At 47.7% G+C, this 18281-nt stretch overlaps 2 protein-coding genes across 8 annotated transcripts; both read left to right on the top strand.

The window, feature by feature from the left end:
- Positions 1-584: 584 nt before the first annotated feature.
- Positions 585-16928, top strand: LOC125127020 (KRAB domain-containing protein 4-like). Of its 7 annotated transcripts, XM_047779484.1 has the most exons (7): positions 585-789; positions 1384-1598; positions 3590-3764; positions 5047-5089; positions 13619-13892; positions 14164-14259; positions 16660-16928. In XM_047779484.1, exons 3-7 carry the CDS (start codon positions 3709-3711, stop codon positions 16776-16778), a joined length of 588 nt encoding a protein of 195 aa, XP_047635440.1. In that variant the 5' UTR covers positions 585-789; positions 1384-1598; positions 3590-3708; the 3' UTR covers positions 16779-16928. The 7 variants fall into 7 exon arrangements, with proteins under 7 accessions (XP_047635440.1, XP_047635441.1, XP_047635443.1 ...); XM_047779485.1 differs by lacking the exon at positions 1384-1598 and having other exon boundaries at positions 741-789; XM_047779483.1 differs by lacking the exon at positions 585-789 and having other exon boundaries at positions 984-1598.
- On the top strand, positions 16811-17733 carry LOC125126917 (gastrula zinc finger protein XlCGF49.1-like). The gene is made up of 2 exons (XM_047779254.1): positions 16811-16843; positions 16957-17733. Exons 1-2 carry the CDS (start codon positions 16811-16813, stop codon positions 17731-17733), a joined length of 810 nt encoding a protein of 269 aa, XP_047635210.1.
- Positions 17734-18281: the final 548 nt, after the last annotated feature.

Genomic DNA, 18281 nt, shown 5'->3' on the forward strand with positions numbered 1-18281 from the left:
GACCTGTGTCTGTCCCTCTCCTGTGGTGAAAGAGGTTTTTTTCCCTTTTTCCTGCCACAAGCCGTAGGTCTCACATGTGCTCTGGGAGCAGCAGGGTTTTGCTGCGTTTCTTCCAGCAACATAGGGCTTTTGTTCCTCAGGAGAGAAATTTCTGGAAGCATGGGGCTTCCAGCATTGGCAGCCACTCGCCTCCTTTAGGTCTTGGCTACCCAGGGAGTGTCCCTGTGGTCTCCAGGCCCCCTTCTCCCTTCTAGCTCTGTCTAACAAATTGTGAATTTAGTGATTGAAAGCATCGTGCTTCTGGGGTCAAACATCCCCGTGGGATGGATGGCTGGGCCCTCTGCTGGGGTTTCTAAGGCTAAAGCCAGGCGCCGGAAGGCCAGCCTCTTCTCTGGGGCTATGGGGGAGAGTTTGGGGGTCAGAGGAGGTGGGTTTCTGACGGTTTAGGCCGAGGGCCCTGCCTCTCTGCCCGCTGTGGGCTAAGGCCTTCTCTCAGCATCCTTTTACATGCACGTCCATCTTTGATGGACGTGGGCTCCTTCTTGGGTTCCGGCTGGTCCTGACCCGCCCCCCCCCCCCCCCCGCCTCCATTTCCCTCAGAGGTAAAGTGCCCTGCTGCTGTTTTCACGTGAATCTCACCATGTCGTCTATTTATTTTCAGGTTTTCTTAGTGTCTTTGCAAAGGCTTAGAATCGGACCGTAGCTCAGGCGGCTCGGTCCTATCTGCATATTCAAGCTTGTTTCTACCCCCAAAGAGTCTCGAGGCCGGAGCTGAGCCTCCAGCTGCCGGTAAGTTCCCCGCAGGAGAGCAGCGCTTTGGCGATCGGCATTGGCCCCGGTCCTCGGATCCCAGGCATCCCACAGTAGAGTCATCCTCCTTCAGAAGGTGACCTGGGGAGCAGGAATCCCCCTGGAAGGAGGGCTCCCTCTCCAACACCTCTCGGTAGCTTAAGGTTGAAGTTGAAGCCTCACAATATGCCCCCCCCCTCCCGCCCCAAAGTGCCCCTAAAACAGTCCGGGCCCTGCTGACAGAACTGGGCTGCTGTCATCGCTTCGGGATCGTGTAGGAGTTGGTTTAGGGGAAGGTGTTGCAGGAGGAGAGGGCGTCTCCTGCTTTTAGGGTGTGAGAGGCATACACGAGGAGGGAAGGGCCCCCCATGGCTCTCAGAGGGCGACCCCAGCCACCGACTTCTCTCCACTCGTAAGCGAGCGCTGGCTCATTCTAGGCGTGCGTCTCGCTAGAGCTGGAGCCGGTCCCACCCCACCGTCCCCTCCACGTGTGACTTGCAGCGACATGTAACCCCCCACCCCCCGTAGTTGAGTCAAGGCCCAGAAGTTGCGTTCTTAACCTAAGAGTATCTCGTTTTTCCTTCTCCGTTAAAGACGAAAGAAAATGGGCGTGAGAGAGGTGCTCAGAGCCACCCAGCTCGCGCGCGCCGAGCCAGCACTACCCCCCAGGGCTCCCGTCCGGAGGAGGCGGGGCGGGGCCCTCACCGCTAAGCCCCGCCCCTCCCCACCTCCACCCCCTCCGAGCTTCTCCCGGATTTCCTCTCCTCCAGGGGCAGGATCTTGATAGGAGGTCATGGAGAGAGAACCCAGTAAGATGATATATGTATATTTTTCTGAACTATTTAAGTATGAAACAATGAGCACGTTTATTGTTTAAGAAATTAGCACATGTAAAAACAAAGCCTACCGTGCAAAGGTAACGTTGTTAACATTTTGCGTGTTTTCTATAGGAGTTTTTCTTTACATGTCAATAAAAACCCATTCCATGACGGTGAAGCAGGACACGGAGTAGCGGGTCCCAGGGCAGAGGTTCTGATCCGCGCGGCTGGCTCAGCCTTCCCGGGGCCGCCGTCACCCAGCACCACACACTGAGCGGTTTACCCAACAGAGGCGGAAGCTCACACCGCTGGGGAGGCGGGAAGTCTGAGACCGGGGTGTCGGCAGGCTTTGCTCCTTCAGTGGCCGGGAGGGAGGACCTGTCCCTGGCCTCGCTGCGAGCTCTGGAGCTTTGCCGGCAGCGCTTGGTTTCTGCTGCATCACCCCGGCCTCTGCCTTCCTCTCCCCAGGACCTTCTCCCTGTCGCTGTGTCTCCGTGTCCAGATGTCCCCTTTCCACGAGGGCACAGTCATAGTGGATGAGGGTCCACCCCGGTGACCTCATCTGAGCTTGATCCTCTGCAAAAACCCTGTTTCTAAGTAAGGTCACGTTCTGAGGTTCAGGGAGCTAAAACTCTGACTTGACTTTTTGGGGAACACAATTCAACCCCTAGCGCTTCCCCTCCAGGATGAGAGCTCGGGGACCCCACAGCTGTTCAGTCCCTCAGGTTGTAATAAGAAGAGTCCCCCTCACTTGCCCACCGTCTGTTGCTCTCATGCCCGCTTCCCAGCTTCTCCCTCCTCCCTGAGGAGCCACAGATACAGGGGCCACCCTCCCGACGCCCCCACCCGGTAGGGAGGGCATGTGATCTGCTGTCCTTCTTCTCATTGGATATCCCCTTTCTCCTCCAGGGTCAGGGTAATGAGGAGGGAAAAATAGAAATTTCCCCCTGCTTGGTGCTGTTTGTGGCTCTCACCCGCCTAGCGCCCACTATGTAGGAGGACAACTTTGTGGGGGTTCCCAGCCCCTGACACTACAGGAGCTCTCTGGCTGACCTCTGTGCTGACCCCCCAGCTCTGGGCTCTGGGGTCCCGCCTGCCCTTCAGGCCCCCCCGTTTTCTCCACCCTGCAGGAGCCTGCTTGATCAGCATCCTTGTAATATGGCTTTCCCGCCAACCCCTTGGGTCCGCCAGGACTCTAGCATCCTTGTTCCAACAAACACAGGCAATGAGGTGGCTCCCTTTTCTGCTCCCTCTCCTCACCCAGCTGCCACGGAAGCCTTAGCCAGCCTCTGACGTCCAAATTCTTCAGCCGTAAAGTTGGCTCCTATCTCTGGGTTCCCATCTGCCCTCAACATTCAAAAGCGCTCCCCTGTGGCAAGTTATGGGGAGTTTCTGCAGCTGGACACATACCCAGCCTCGGATGTCGATGTCCCTGTTTTGAGGCTCCCTCCAGTGTCCCTAAACACTTTTCTTTGAGCTGCCCCCCTCTTGGTTTGGGAGGGGAGTGACCGCCAACTAGGACCAGAGGCAAGGGCCACGGTACTCTCTCCTGCAGTAATTTCCCTCCCCCGCAGGAAGGAATCTGTTAGGGTGTGCCTGGAAGCGCCTGAGAATTTGGGGTGTGGGATTTGAGCTAAAAATTTCAAGGCACGTGGGAAAATCCCATCCATTCTCTTGTTATCCATCTGTGAATCATATGCTCCGTACCCCGCTTTTTTCACTTGCCGGTATTGTTGGAAGATCATTCCATATCAAATATTTATTCTATAGTATTTTAAGTTGATTCATAGCTTGGCATGCTTTAATTGTATCATAATTTTATTAACCGATCTCTTATTTTTTAAGCACTTAGGTAGCCTCCAATTAAAAAAAAAAAAAAACCAAACCCCTCAGATTTCTTTATGGAGTTTCTGTAATTCTAGAGTTTGAGTGTCGCTGCAAAATTCTTGGATCAAACTCCAGTGTGTCTCTGTCCTGAGTAGGAACAGACCTAGGACCAACCTCGTGTCTATTCAGGAGAGAGATAGGTGTGGGGTCCACTTGATGCTTCCAGCCACAGTAAAATTGCTCCCGAACCTTCGTGTTCCTGGTCCCTGGGAGAATGAGGAGAGCAGGAGGAGGGCTCAGGAGAAGTCAGCAGATCTTGTCCCATATTTGGTAAGTGGCAGAGCCAGACCGGGATGCTGCACCGTTTAGCCAGGGGAGTCGGTCGTAAAATTCCCGTTGGCAGAGGGCAGCTGCGAGACAAAGACCAAACAAAACGAAACGGGATCTACAGACCTGAGTGCCCCAGGTTAATTAACCGCCACTGGCCTTGGCCAAGTGCCGTTGAATGGACTCTGCCTTCTAGAACGCACGTGTCTCTTTTCCTATGAATTTCTCAACACCAGGGGCAAGACTGGTGAGAGAAGCTTTGGGTTAGAAGATTAGTAGGCTACAGATATATATATATTTTTTTAATTTTAAATGGAGTTCCCGTCGTGGCTCAGTGGTTAACGAATCCGACTAGAAACCATGAGGTTGTGGGTTCGGTCCCTGGCCTCGCTCCGTGGGTTAAGAATCCGGTGTTGCCGTGAGCTGTGGTGTAGGTCGCAGACGCGGCTCGGGTCCCGCGTTGCTGTGGCTCTGGTGTAGGCCGGCGGCCACAGCTCCGATTCGATCCCTGGTCTGGGAACCTCCATATGCTGCGGAAGCAGCCCAAGAAATGGCAAAAAGACAAAAAAAAAAAATTTTTAAAGACATGATCACATATGACATGCCCGTCTATCCTAGAAAAGCTTAGAGAATTCATCTGAATACAAAGGGAAAAACTAAAAATGGTCATTATCCAACTATGCAAAGCTCACTACGTGTGTTTTGTCTCCCATCATTTCAGAAGTTACTCTGTGTGCGCGCGCATGTGTGTGTGTGCACGCGTGTGTGTTGGATCCAGTGGTGTGCAACCATCTTTCTCAACTGCCAGTATACTATCCATACATGGTCTTTTATGGACTTATTTTTTGTTAGCTACATAATGTTGCCCTTTGGTTGTGGCATAATCATTTAACCCGCCCTCTATAGTTGGATATTTTTAGTGATTTCTGGTTTTTTCAGACAGAAATAAATATCTTGGCCGCTAAATCTTTGCCCAAACTCGTGGCTGTATCTTCGGAAGAAAATTGCTATGACACTTCTGGGTAGGGGTGGGAAGGGTAGTAAGTTGCACGCTGATGACAGAGATGCCGAGATGGATATGCACTAAGTAGGAAAATAATTCAAGCCTCAAGGTTGGGTCCCCATCACTTTCCAAGGTGAGGGCTTTGCTCTGATAAACGGGGTTCTTGGGAGGAGCCCCCGCCACCCTGTGCCTGGGGTGTTAACAGCGGTTGATTCTGAGGCTGGAGGCAAGCGCGGGCTCTCACGTCCTCTCCTCCCCCTGCCCCCATCTCTGCCTCCACAGGTGTCTGCTTCTCCCAGACCAGCAAGGAAGGACCATGTGCCAGGTGAGTGTGGCCTTTCTTTAAACTGCACTTTTTTTGTTTCACCATGGATGTCAGGATGCTTCTAGGCATTCATCCCATAAGACACGATGCACACAAAATCGGGATCAGTGAAAACGGGACGATTAAGGCCATGGGAAGGGCAGGGTCGGTGCCCCACAGAGGCTGCTGGTGTTAACACCTGCCCTTGGAATTTATGTCTGACCTGTCTGGCACTTTAAAAAGACAGATGCCATCCCATACCTGACCTGCGTTGTCTGGGACAAGCGCAGCGCCTTCTCAGGGGAAATACAGCTTGTTCAGGTATTTAGACGTTTCTGTGAGAGGTCTTCATACGTGAGACAGAGAAGGCAGGTGAGTGTGGCCTTTCCTTGATAATAACAACATTCAAATAAATGCAACAGCAAATCAATCTCCTGTGACTTTTTTTTTTCCCCCAGTGGACACTGGGTATTGTACCAGTGCAAAGATGTGTGATTACAGTTGTTTGGGGAATCAGAATACTCGCGTCTCCATAAACAACTTTGTTACGGCTCACGCTGACCTAGATAAAAAAAACACCGCATTATCTAGAGGAACGAATGAATGGTGTGCTTTTCAAACTTGTTCATAATTTTTGACACCGATGGAGCTTCAACTCAAAGCCTCACGCTTTGGCAGGGGCGGAAGGGAGGACGGTCCAAGCTCCCCTGCCTCCTCGCTCCTCGCCTTAGACCTCAGCCCTCTGCCTTGGCCTCCACTGGTCCTTTCTCACTGGTCATCATGCTTTCGACATGGCATCGTTGTTTCCTGTCCGCTGGTCATTCTCAAATGCCTCTGTTCCTCGAGGGCCTCCCTCTTTACCCCCGCCTCCCGGGATGCAGGAGCATGCAGTGCTCTGCGCGGGATCCTGGAACTCAGAAAAGCCCCCCGACCCAGCGAGAGCTAGTTTAGGATGAAGACCGCATCTAGGCAGCACCCCGAACTGTGGGAAGAGCGGGCGTGCCGCTGGGACGGGGAGGGTGACTTCCAGGAACCCAGGAGTCTCTCTTGTTCCCTGGTCTCTGTTTCCGTGATTCCTTTTCTCATACCAGCTTCCTCCACGTGGCTGGAAAAGGGCCGGCTCTGAGCGCCTACGTCGCGTGTTTACAAGTTTTGCCATAGAATGGGGCCAGGTCTCCTCCTGTAGGAAAGATCCTTGGGAAAGACTGCCGTTGGTCCAGCTCAGCTCAAGGGCTGAGGGCAGAGGGGTTGGGTCTGCAGCGGGAGCTCCCAGGAGCACATCGTGCTTGGGGTAGGGGGCAAGGAGGATATCCGTCTCCGAGGAAGATGAGGCCTGGTGGGTAAACACAACTGCTGCCCACTCCAGGAAGATGAGCCTTCACAGGCTCGCAATTTCTAGCTCAGGGACTCCCCCTCCGGCAAGTTTTGCTGCAGGATGCTCTTTCTACAGGCCTGTTTATTTTAATTGAAGTGTAGTTGATTTACAATGTTGAGTTAGTTTGAGGTTTAGGGACCTGGGGTGGTTTTGTTTTTTTTTTGTTTTTTTTTTTTTTGTTTTTTTTGGTCTTTTTAGGGCTGTATCTGTGGCATATGGAGGTTCCAAGGCTAGAGGTCGAATCGGAGCTGTAGCCACTAGCCTACACCACAGCAACTCGGGATCTGAGCAGCGTCAGCAACCTACACCACAGCTCACAGCAACACCGGATCCTTAACCCACTGAGTGAGGCCAGGGATGAACCCCAGTCCTCATGGATGCTAATCAGGTTCATTAACCGCTGAGCCACGATGGGAACTCCTGAAGAGACTGTCTTGGAGTTTCTGCTTCATGAAGCTAGGACTGTCTGGATATTTGGTACAACTAATGTCTGGGGACAGAACAAGCATGAGAGGTTGAAAACAGGGTGGTGACTCCGCAGCCTCAGCAGAGAGACCTGACCGTGACATGAGGCTGTCACGTGTGAAGCTGGAGGTTTCATTTGGTGTCTTTGGGGGGACGCCCTTGTTTTGTGGGAAACCAAGTCTTACTGGGAACATCCTGTCAGGGCTACGTGCGATAATGATACTGACAATAAAACGTCTAACACTCTCTGTGGAGCACTTAATGTGCCGGTCTCTGTGTTTTTCATACATCATTTCATGAATGAACCTGAGAGAGGGGTATTCTCACTAACCCCTCCCCCCATTTTACAGATGGACAAACTGAGGCTACAGATACTAACATCCCTTAGGTGGCGGATCTGGGATCGGAATGTAGACAGACAGATGGTCAGAGAACTGGACGGTTTTAGCTACCAAGAGCAAATCCTCCTGAGAGGAGCCCAGTAGCAGGTGTGCAGTCTAGACTTGCATGGTCCATTGTGGTAGCCATTAGCCGCAGGTAGATACCGAGTGTCTGAAGTGGGGTCAGTGTGACCGTGGATCTGAATTTTTAAATGACATGTAAATTTTATTTACTTCTGCCTTTTTTTTAGCCACCCTGTAGCATGTGGAGTTCCAGGGCCAGAGATCGGATCTGAGCCGCAGTGGCAACCTACGCCGAACCTGCGGCAACACAGGATCCTTTAACCCATTGTACCAAGGCCAGGGATCGGACCTGCACCCTGGCACTGCAGAGACATTACAGAGCCTGTTGCGCCACAGCAGAAACTCTATTTAAATTTTAAAACAGTAAAGTATTTTTTTGGTGTCACAACTTTAATAGGACTACATTTCACCAAGTGAAGTCGAAACTACAGTGTCTGAGAGTTCCCTTGGTGGTGCAGTGGGTTAAGGATCCAGTGTTGTCATTGCCGTGGCTCAGGTCACAGCTGCAGTTGTGGGTTCGAGCCTTTAAGTGGAAAATACCAGGTTTTGAAGATGTGTATGATAAAGAATGAAAAATATACCAGTGATTTTTAAAAAGACATGTTTGATATTTTGTATAGCTTAGGTTAAAGAGATTAAAATTCATTTTTTTTTTTTTACTGTCTAAAAAAAGTGACTACTAGAAAAAATTTTAAAGCCACTTGGAGGTATGACTGACATACAAATATGTACATATTTAATGTACACAACTGGATGAATTTACAGAAAAGTGTACACCCTTGAGACTTGGCACAGTCAAGGCCATAAACTTACCCATTGCTTCCAAAAATTTCCTTCCTCTTTATAACTTTTCTTCTGTGGCAGGAGCATTTAACGTAAATCTACTCTAAGCAAATTTTTAGGTACACAGTCCTATAGTGTGAAATATAGGTACCATGCTGCACAGTAGTCTCCAGAATTTATTCATCTTCCATAACTGAAACTGGGACTCCCTGGACCACCACGTCCCCATTTCCCCATCCTCCCAGCCCCTGGGAACTACCATGCTACTCTAGTTCTATGAATTTGACTATGTTTTAAATTTATTTTTCATCTTTTTTTTAGAACTACAGGTGCGGCATACGGAAGTTCCCAGGTTAGGGGTTGAACTGGAGCTGCAGCTGCCAGCCTATGTCACAGCCACAGTAATGCCAGGTGTGAGCCACGTCTGCAGCTCATGGCAACGCCAGATGCTCAACCCACTAAGCAAGGCCAGGGATGGATCCCACATCTTCATGGATACTGGTCGGGTTTGTTACTGCTGAGCCACAACAGGGACTCCAAGTTGGATGTTTCGATTCCTCTTAAAAGTGAGATCATGCAGGACTTAGCCTTCTTTGTTGGCTTGTTTCCCCCATAGCTTAATGTCCTCCAGGTCTATTTATGTTGTCAGAAATGGTGGCTGGGACTGAATAATCTTCCATTGTACACCACCTTTTCTTTATCCAGTCACCCACGGATGGACACGTAGGTGGCTTCTATCTGCTGGTCACTGTGAATGATGCTGCAGTGAAATGGGAACACAGATCTGAGATCCTGCACTTGATAGGATAACATCTGCAAACCAAGATACATTTATTTCCTCTTTTCTAATGTGGATGCCTTTTCTTTCTTGTTTAATTGCTCTGGCTGGACTTCCAGTACTGTGTTGAAAAGGAGAGGCAAGATTGGTTACCCTTGCCCTGTTCCAGAACTTGGAGGGAAAGCTTTCAGCTTTTCACCATTGAGTAGGATGTTAGCTGTGGGCTCTTCATAAGTGAACTTTACTGTATTAAGTTCCTTCTATAGTTAATTTGTTGAGAGTTTTTATCATAAAAGGTGTTGAATTTTGTCAGAGGCTTTTATGCATCTGTTGAGATGATTATGTGACTTTTATCCTTCATTCTGTTAATGTGGTAGAGAACACTGATTTTCGTATGTTAAACCATCCTTGCTTCCTGGGGATAAGTCCTACTTGGTTGTGGTGTATGATTCTTTTAATGTGCTGTTAAATTTGATGTGTTAGTATTCTGTTGAGGATTTCCGCATCTATATTTATTAGGATATTGGCCTGAGATTTCTTGTGGTGTCTTTGGTTTTGGATCAGGGTGATGCCGGCCTCATAGAATGAATTTGGAAGTGTTCCCTCTTCCGTTTTTTGGAAGGATTTAAGAAGGATTGGTATTAGTTCTTCATTCAGTTTTTGGAGGTCCTGGGCTTTTCTTTGTCGACAGTTTTATGATTATTTCTTCATTCGCTTTGTTACTAATCTGTTTAGGTCTCCCATTTCCTTTTATTTTCCTATTTTTTCTTTCCTTTAAAAAAAAAAAAAAAAGTGGCTGCACCTGCGGCACATGAAAGTTCCAGAGCTAGGGGTTGAGCTACAGCCACTGTAGAAGCAATGCGAGTAGTTATGCTGCAAGTCACACGGGAAGTCCTCTTTCTTCTTGATTTGGCATCAGTAGGTTTTTTTTTTTTTTTTTTAAGAAATGTATCCATTTCTTCTAGGTTATCCAACTTGTTGATGTATAATTTTTTTTTTGTCTTTTCTTGAGCTGCTCCCGTGGAACATGGAGGTTCCCAGGCTAGGGGTCTAATCAGAGCTGCAGCCACCAGCCTACACCAGAGCCACAGCAACTCGAGTTCTGAGCCGCGTCTGCGACCCACACCACAGCTCACGGCAGCGCCAGATCCTTAACTCACTGAGCGAGGCCAGAGATCGACCCTGCATCCTCATTGTTCCTAGTTGGATTCGTTAACCACTGCGCCACGACGGGAACTCCACGTTGATGTATAATTGTACGTTTTTTTTTTTTTTTTAATGGTCACACCTGCGGCATGTGGAAGTTCCTGGGCTAGGGATCAAATCCAATTCTCACCTGTGACTTGAGCCATTGCAGTTGGATTCCTAACCCACCGTGCCACAGCAGGAACTCCAGTGTATCATTTTCATAGTAGTTGTTACGATCTTTTTCATGTCTGTGGCATAAGCTGTAATGTTTCCTCTTTCCTTTCTGATTTTATATAGTCCATTCTTCTCCTTTCCCCTTAGTCTAGCTAAGGGCTTATCAATTTTACATTTTTCAAAAAACATGCTAATTTGGGCTTAGCTTGTTTTTTTTTTTTTTTTGGCCAAGTCCACAGCATGTGCAAGTTTCTGGGCTAGGGGTTGAACCCATGACACAGCAGCGTCCCAAGCCACTGCAGTGCCAATGCCAGATCTTTAGTTCACTATGCTACAAGTTTGTTCTTTTTCAAAAGGTGCAAAGTTATATTGTTTATTTGATAGCTTTTTTTTAATATAGGTGTTTTATTGCTATACTCTCGCCCCTTTGTACAGCTTTTGCTGCATCTCATATAAGTTTTGGTTTATTGTGTTTTCATTTTCATTTATCTTGAGATATTTTCTCATTTCCTCTTTTATTTCTTTGACCCAGTGGTATTTCAGAGTGTGGTTGTTTAATTTTCATGTATTTAAAAACTTCCCCAAATTCATTGCTATTATTGATTTCTAGCTTTGTGAATAATTTGTCCTCTTAGGTTTCTTAAAATTTGTTTTCGTGACCTGAAATACGATCTATTCTGGAGAACATTCTGTGTGCTCTTAAGAATGAGTAATATGCTGCTGTTGGGGGGGATGTTCTGTATATATCTTTCAGGGCTATTTGGTTAGTAGTGTTGTTCACCTCTGCTCTTACTGGTTTTCTCTTTGGATGATCCATTATTGAATCTGGAGCATTTAAATCTGCTGCTACCATTGTACTGCTGTTTCTCTCTTCTGATTTGTGTTTGCTATATACTTAGGTGCTTCGATGGTGGGTGATATATAATTGTTATATCTTCCTGTTGAATGGATCCTTTTATAATTATATAATGACTTTGTCTCTTGTAACATTTTCTTTTTTTGGCTACCTGAGGCACGTGGAGTTCCCAGGCCAGGGATCAGATCCGAGCAGTAGTTGGAACCTAAGCCACAGTTGCAGCAATGCTGGATTCTTAACCCACTGTGCTGGGTCTGGGTTCAAACCTGCATCCCAGCACTCCCAAGATACCACTGATTCCCATTGTGCCACAGCAGGAACTCCATCTTGTGACATTTTTTGACTTAAAGTATATTTTATCTGATAAAAGTAGAGCCAGACCAGCTCTCTTTTGATTAACATTTGCATGCATGGGATAGCTTTCTCTATCCCTTCACTTTCATTCAGTATGAGCCCTTAAATATAAAGTGAGTCTCTTGGAGTTCCCATCATGGCTCAGGGGTAACGAACCCAACTAGCATCCATGAGGACACAGGATCGATCCCTGGCCTCACTCCATGGGTTAAGGATCCGGCGTTGCTGTGAACTGTGGTGTAGGTTATAGATGAGGCTTGGATCCTGAGTACTGTGGCTGGGGGTGTAGGCTGGCAGCTGCAGCTCTGATCTGACCCCTCGCCTGGGAACTTCCATATGCTGCGGGGGTGGCCCTAAAAAGACAAAAAAAAAAAAAATTAAAAAATAAAGTGAGTCTCTTGCAGACAGCAAATAGTTGGGTCCTACTTTTTTATCCATTTAGCCAGAGTATAGGTTTCAACTTGGGGAGTTTAGTTCATCTATATTTAAGGTAATTATTGATGGGTAAGGACTTACTGTTGGTATTTTGTTAATTGCTTTCTGTTTTGTAGTTCTCTCATTTGTCTTTTCCTCTATTGTTATCTTTGCTGTGGTTTGAAGATTTTTTGGTAGTGATATATATATATATATATCACTAAATATATATATATATGATTTTTTTTTTTGTCTTTTGTCTTTGTAGGGCCACACCCACGGCGTAGGGAGATTCCCAGGCAAGGGGTCTAATTGGAGCTGTGGCTGCCGACCCACACCACAGCAACGCCAGACCCGAGCAGTGTCTGTGACCTACACCACAGCAACGCTAGATCTTTAACCCACTGAGCAGGGCCAGGGATCGAACCCACAACCTCATGGTTCCTAGTGGGATTCGTTTCCACTGCGCCACGACGGGAACTCTGGTAGTGATATATTTTTGATAATTTTTAAATTCTTGCACATCTACCATAGATTTAGGTTGTGGTTACCATGAGGCCTGCATTGAATCCAACCCCCTACGTTAACCTGACCGCCACTTAAATTCAGTCACACACAGAAACTACACTTTACTCCCTCCCCCCTTCGTTACTTATGACAGATTGTACTTCCTTTCGCACTGTTTCCGTGAACACAGCTGTGATTTTAAGCACTGTTGAACCGTTTGCCTTTAACTTCTAAACCAGTGTTTACAAGGGTGTTCACACTAACATTACATACATGTTAACAGTACTCTGTATAAATGAAAATTGTGATTTCGGTCCTCAGGGCGTGCAGAGAGAAGAAGAGGAGGGCCAAGGGAGAGGGGAGCCAAGCCCCATTCTCAAGATGTGGACTCCTTGCTTTGCTTTTCTCTTGTCACCCCTTCGTTTCCCCCGTATCTTGTGTGGGCGATTACAACGCACCTCAACTTTAGTGTCTCCCTCCCAGTGAGTCCCATCGCCTTGATACAAGTGATGTTCTACAGAGAGTCTTTCGTAGCCCCCTCCCCAAATCCCGTGATGGCGTCTGTGTTGCCTGTAGGAGGAAAAAAAAAACAACCACCTTCGTTTGTCCCGAGATCTGATTTCTACCCCACTCCCTCTCCCATTCTCCCTCCCTCTTTCCTTCTCTCTCCCCCCACCTCTCCGCTTTCCCTTCCCCTCTCACCCACACCCCTTACACGCGATCCTGTCATTCCCAACTATGTGCCCTTCCTACCAGATGTCCCTGTGACTCCTTGCCTGTGCTCATGCCATGCCTCTTGACAGAGACAGCCTTCCACTATCAGAACACACTCAGCATGATTCTGCTCCGACCCAACCTCCGGGGACGCGTAACTTGACATCAGGACACTGAATGTGACTGCTGTCGTCTTCGTGTCCATTCTGTACTCAAGTGTCCCTTCCATCACGGCCTTCAGTCTCACGTTCCCATACCTGAGTCTTGTACGTTCATCTCACTCCCCCAGATGACGGCGCCTGAGAACAGGAGCAACGTGGCACTTCAGCCCCAAGCACCATGCCCGATGCCAGTGGCATATCTGGTCTTCCATAGATCCTTGCTCACTAATGAATGGATGGATGGGTGGATGGATGGAGATCCAGAATTGAGATATTTTCTAATCATCTTTTTTTTTTTTCTCTCCCACAAAATGTAGTACAAAGTTAGGGGCATGCTAAGCTTCCTATATAACTTAACACGGGGAAACCTGACCTCCAAAGGTGGTAAGATCCATCTCCTCTACACCTTTGCCACAATACTCTGTGCCAGGCACTCCAGATTAATCAGGACTGTGCTGTTCCAGGGCTCACTGTCCTTCAGAGACGTGGCTGTGGGCTTCACCCGTAAGGAATGGCAGCAGCTGGACTCTGCACAGAAGACCCTGTACCGGGAGGTGATGCTGGAGAACTACAGCCACCTGGTCTCCGTGGGTGAGGAAGTCTTCCTGTCTCCCCCCCACTTAGGTCTGAGCCCCTTTCTTTGCTCAGTTATGTAAACCCCTTAAGTACTAAAAATGTTGGGCCTGGGGTTTCAGTCATCAACACGTCTTCTCCTCATCTCATTTGTGTTATTTCAGAATTTTCCTCCCGAGTGAAACAGCCTTTGTTTGGCTGAGCTGTAAATGTTTGCTGTACGGGCCGATCCATCCTTGGGGGGCCCAGCTGGCTCAGTCTAAATCCCGTGACTATTTCTTGTGAACAGGCTGTCAAGTCACCAAGCCAGCTGTGATCTCCAGGTTGGAGCAGGGGCAGGAACCATGGATGAAGGAGGAAGAGATCCGCAGATGGAGCGCCCCAGGTGAGAGGACCAGCCTGCAGGGGGCAGGGACGTAAGGTTCCAGGAGGTCACAAAGCAGAGCCTTGGGTGCTTTTTTGATTCACCCAACTGTTGTTAAAAGCCTTGGATAGCAGTTCCTGTTGTGGCTGAGCGGGTTAGGAACAGGACCAGTGTCTGTGGGGATGCGGGTTCAATCCCTGGCCTCGCTCAGTGGGTTGAGGATCCAGCACTGCTGCAAGCTGCAAGCTGCAGCGGTGTAGGTCACAGACACTGCAGTGGGGCCCTAAAAGAAAGAAAAAAGAAAAGCCTTTGATCTTTGCAAAGAGCTGTGACTCTTTGGCCCAAGACCTTGAGATGCCCCAGTGATTCCTGGTGTCTGCACCCATCACTGCCTGATCACTCCTACCCTGGATTTTAGGGAAAGACGTATTCTTTTAAAATTTACCCTTTCCTTTTACTCTGCCGCCCCCTTCTAAGACTCTGCTTTCTCAATCTTTCTCTAGAGTCTTCCGGCCTACGCTTGTCCCCATGGCTATGAAACAGGCATTCCTTTTTGGTTACACCCACAACCTGAGCCACTGTGGTGACAATGCCAGGTCCTTAACCTATTTCACCACAAGGGGATCTGAAACAGGCTTTCTCATGCTTTCAAGGATTGGTAGACGTGCCCTATCTCAAAATAACTGTTATTCTGTGCATTTTTTTATGTTTAAGTTACCTTTTCTTCCTTCTTTTACTGTGAAATGCCTCAAAAACATATCTTCTATCTTTTAGGTGACTTTAAATTCCTCTTCTTTCAAAACCATGTAATAGGTCCCCCTTTTCTCTTACAGGCTCATCTTCCCCCATCTCTGTACAATCTCCCAGGGAGCTGAACCTTTGCTTTGTTCATCCCTATTTCCGTGGGGCACGCAGAGCGTACATCAACCAACTCTCTCTACCTTCTCAGACAAGGATCCCTTATCAAGCATTTGTTCAGGGCAGTTGTTAGTAATCAGGGGTGTACCCTAGAATCCCTGGAGGAGTTGTAAAAATGCTCCTTGGCTGGGTTCAAGCCCAGAAGATCCTGCTGGGCAAGATTACTGGTCTTGGTTTTTTTGTCTTAGGCCAAAAATTACTGGCATTGATTTTTTTGTCTTAGGAGTTCAGCAGTGGGGCTCAAGGAACAGAAACATCACTAAACCGTGTTTCTGTTGAGTTCCGTGGTGGCATTGGGTATGAGGGTCAGGAGTGAAACCACAGGATTTTTGTGGCTTAAGATGTAAATGAAGATAAAAGCAAATAAAGACCTAAGCATAAGATGAAGAATCCAGCATTTAAGATTCTCAAAGTACACCCCCATGGGAATGGTAGTATGGCTTTAAGGGAGGGGCTGGCCTGCAGCCACGTCTGGGAAGGGGACATGTAGGCTTTGGCCGTTGGCCAGCTCTGGTATCAGGGAACCATGATGAAAGAAAATGGTCATCTGAGCAATCAGAACACAGAGGGGAGTCTTCCTGGGGCAAGGATCCTACTCTTTGCGTCTGTATGCTGGACACCATGAAGATCGTGTAGACCCGTGTGAGAATAAACCACTGCAGAACAGACCTCTGACTCTAGGATAATCCCTCTAACAGCAAAAGGCTCGATGAGAAAATTAATTTGGTTCACAGAACAGAGGGGGAGTGAAGGTGGGAAGGAGACAGGAAGTGCAGATCAGCAAAGGGTCTGTGTGCAACCTGGGGATAAAGTGAGGGGCACTCACCCTTTGTTTAACCTGAGTCATTTGCTCATAGTTCTTCAACACCCTTCTCCCTAGAGTCCTCTGGAAACTCCACAGTCTTTCTTTAGTCTTCATTCGTAACTCCTAAACATCCTTTTCTCTTGATGGGACCTCCTTATTACATCTTCCCTTATTGAGGGATGCCAGTACCGCCCTGTGGTAGCCAGTTGTGGAGGAATCTTCCAGCTCTGCAGTGATGTCACCTTGGTAGCTTGAAACTGGCCAAGGTGGGGTAATGTTTTCACCTTGGAGATTGGTAAAATGCCGCAGATCAGCGTTTCCTTTGCTCTTTGTAACTTGGTTCATCAGCACATCAGTGCCTTGAGTCCACTGTCCTCCAGGTTTTTCTCTTACTCACGTTTACTGGTGTGTTTTCACCTTCTTCCCAATTTGATGCACCAGACTTGTTGATAGCAGAGCTTACCTGTATTCACCATCAGAGTTTTATCCCTGTTTCTGGTATCTCATTCTTTTCTTTTCAGGAGCCTAGGGAGCAGGAAGTGTTTATAATAGGATTATGATGATTTCATCTAGGCAGTCAGGTTTGAAATCACAAGGTTAATCTCCCTTCCAGACATTTCTGACATAGCTGAGTTCGAAGATACAATCCCATAAAGATTAACAAGTGTGTGTCATCATTTATTTCTTTTTTTCTCTAGAAATTTTGCAAGTTGATTCCCCAGCAGGTAGACAAGTGGAACCCCGACCCAAACTGAAAAAAACGAGCTGCTTTCCTAGGCAAGAAAAAACTGACCCTCAAAGGACACAGGGAACATGATACAGTTGGGAAAGAACCCTGTCCGAACACAAATGCGGCTCCTCCAAGACAAGAGGTCCCTAAGTGTGAGTCCTGTGGCACAGCCTTGCCTGGTCATGCAGACATAGCTCCTAGTGCGTACCTTGCAAGAAGGAGATTTGAATATGATGCACAGGGAAACTTGTTTCTCTATTCTAAGCTGGAAACCCCACATCCTGGAGCCCAGCCCCGTGAATGTAACCAGTGTAGAAAAGCTTCAAGCCGTGACCAAACCCTTCAGGCCGATCAGGGAACCGACAGTCATGAGAAACTCCACAAATGTACCACATGTGGGAAAGGCTTTTGCCACCAATCTGAGCTCATTACCCATCAGAGAGTCCACGGAGACGAGAAACCCTCTGAAGACAAGGAAGAGGAGGAGGACCTCAGCCAATGTCCCGGCAGTCACCCGGAAGAGAAGCCTGGTGAAAACAGCAACTGTGACCAGAAGCTGTCCCAGGAGACAAACATCTCCGCCTCTGAGGCAGTTCTTGCTGGAGAGAAGCCTTTTAAGTGTTCGGACTGTGAGAAAATCTTCTCGCACAAGTCCCGGCTCATTGAGCACCACAGGTCCCACACAGGAGAGAAACCCTACAGCTGCGAAGAGTGCGGGAAGTCTTTCTCCCGCAAGTCATGCCTCATCATCCATTACAGGATCCACACGGGAGAGAAGCCCTATGGCTGCAGTGAATGTGGGAAATCCTTCTTCCAGAAGTCACACCTCATCCTGCATCAGAGGACGCACACAGGAGAGAAGCCCTACAAGTGCAGTGAATGTGGGAAGACTTTCTCCCAGAACTCCTGCCTCATCATCCACAAGAGGACCCACATGGGCAAGAAGCCCTATGAATGCTCTGACTGTGGGAAAACCTTCTCCCAGAAGGCAAACCTCATCAGACACCACAGGATTCACAGCAAGGAGAAACTGTATGGGTAGCAGGAGAGGAGGTTTTCATCAGGAAGTTGCATCACATCTAGGAATGAAAACCTGTGGATTTTGTGAGTGTGTAAAATCCTTCAGCAAGAACTCCAGTGCCACTCCAGGCAGAGATTCATACCAAGGTGAAATCTTACTAATTTGGAGAATTCAGAAAAGCTTATTCTCTTAAAACTAAGGATGGAAGGGTAGTGATACTCTAGAGTGATATATTTTTATAGGATAAACTAAATAATGAAATGTATCTATGTCTACATTAACTGTGAATACTGAGCTCTGAAATAAGTGAATCATTTAAACCATTACAACAACAGATCTAATAAGCAACACAACAACCCTAGGGTGTACAGACGGGTTATATTCCCAAGGATGCTATTAAAAAAGAACTTTATTTTGCTTACTTTTGAACTGCATCTGTAGTTGAACATAATTATGAAATTGTAGACATAGATACCATAATATATAGAATGACATCTATTAAGTTTCCACACTAAATTACAGCCTTTTGCTTTTATATTATACATTATAACTGGAAAAATAGGAATTTA

This window comes from Phacochoerus africanus, chromosome 5 (genome assembly GCF_016906955.1).
Source record: "Phacochoerus africanus isolate WHEZ1 chromosome 5, ROS_Pafr_v1, whole genome shotgun sequence".
NCBI lineage: Eukaryota > Metazoa > Chordata > Mammalia > Artiodactyla > Suidae > Phacochoerus > Phacochoerus africanus.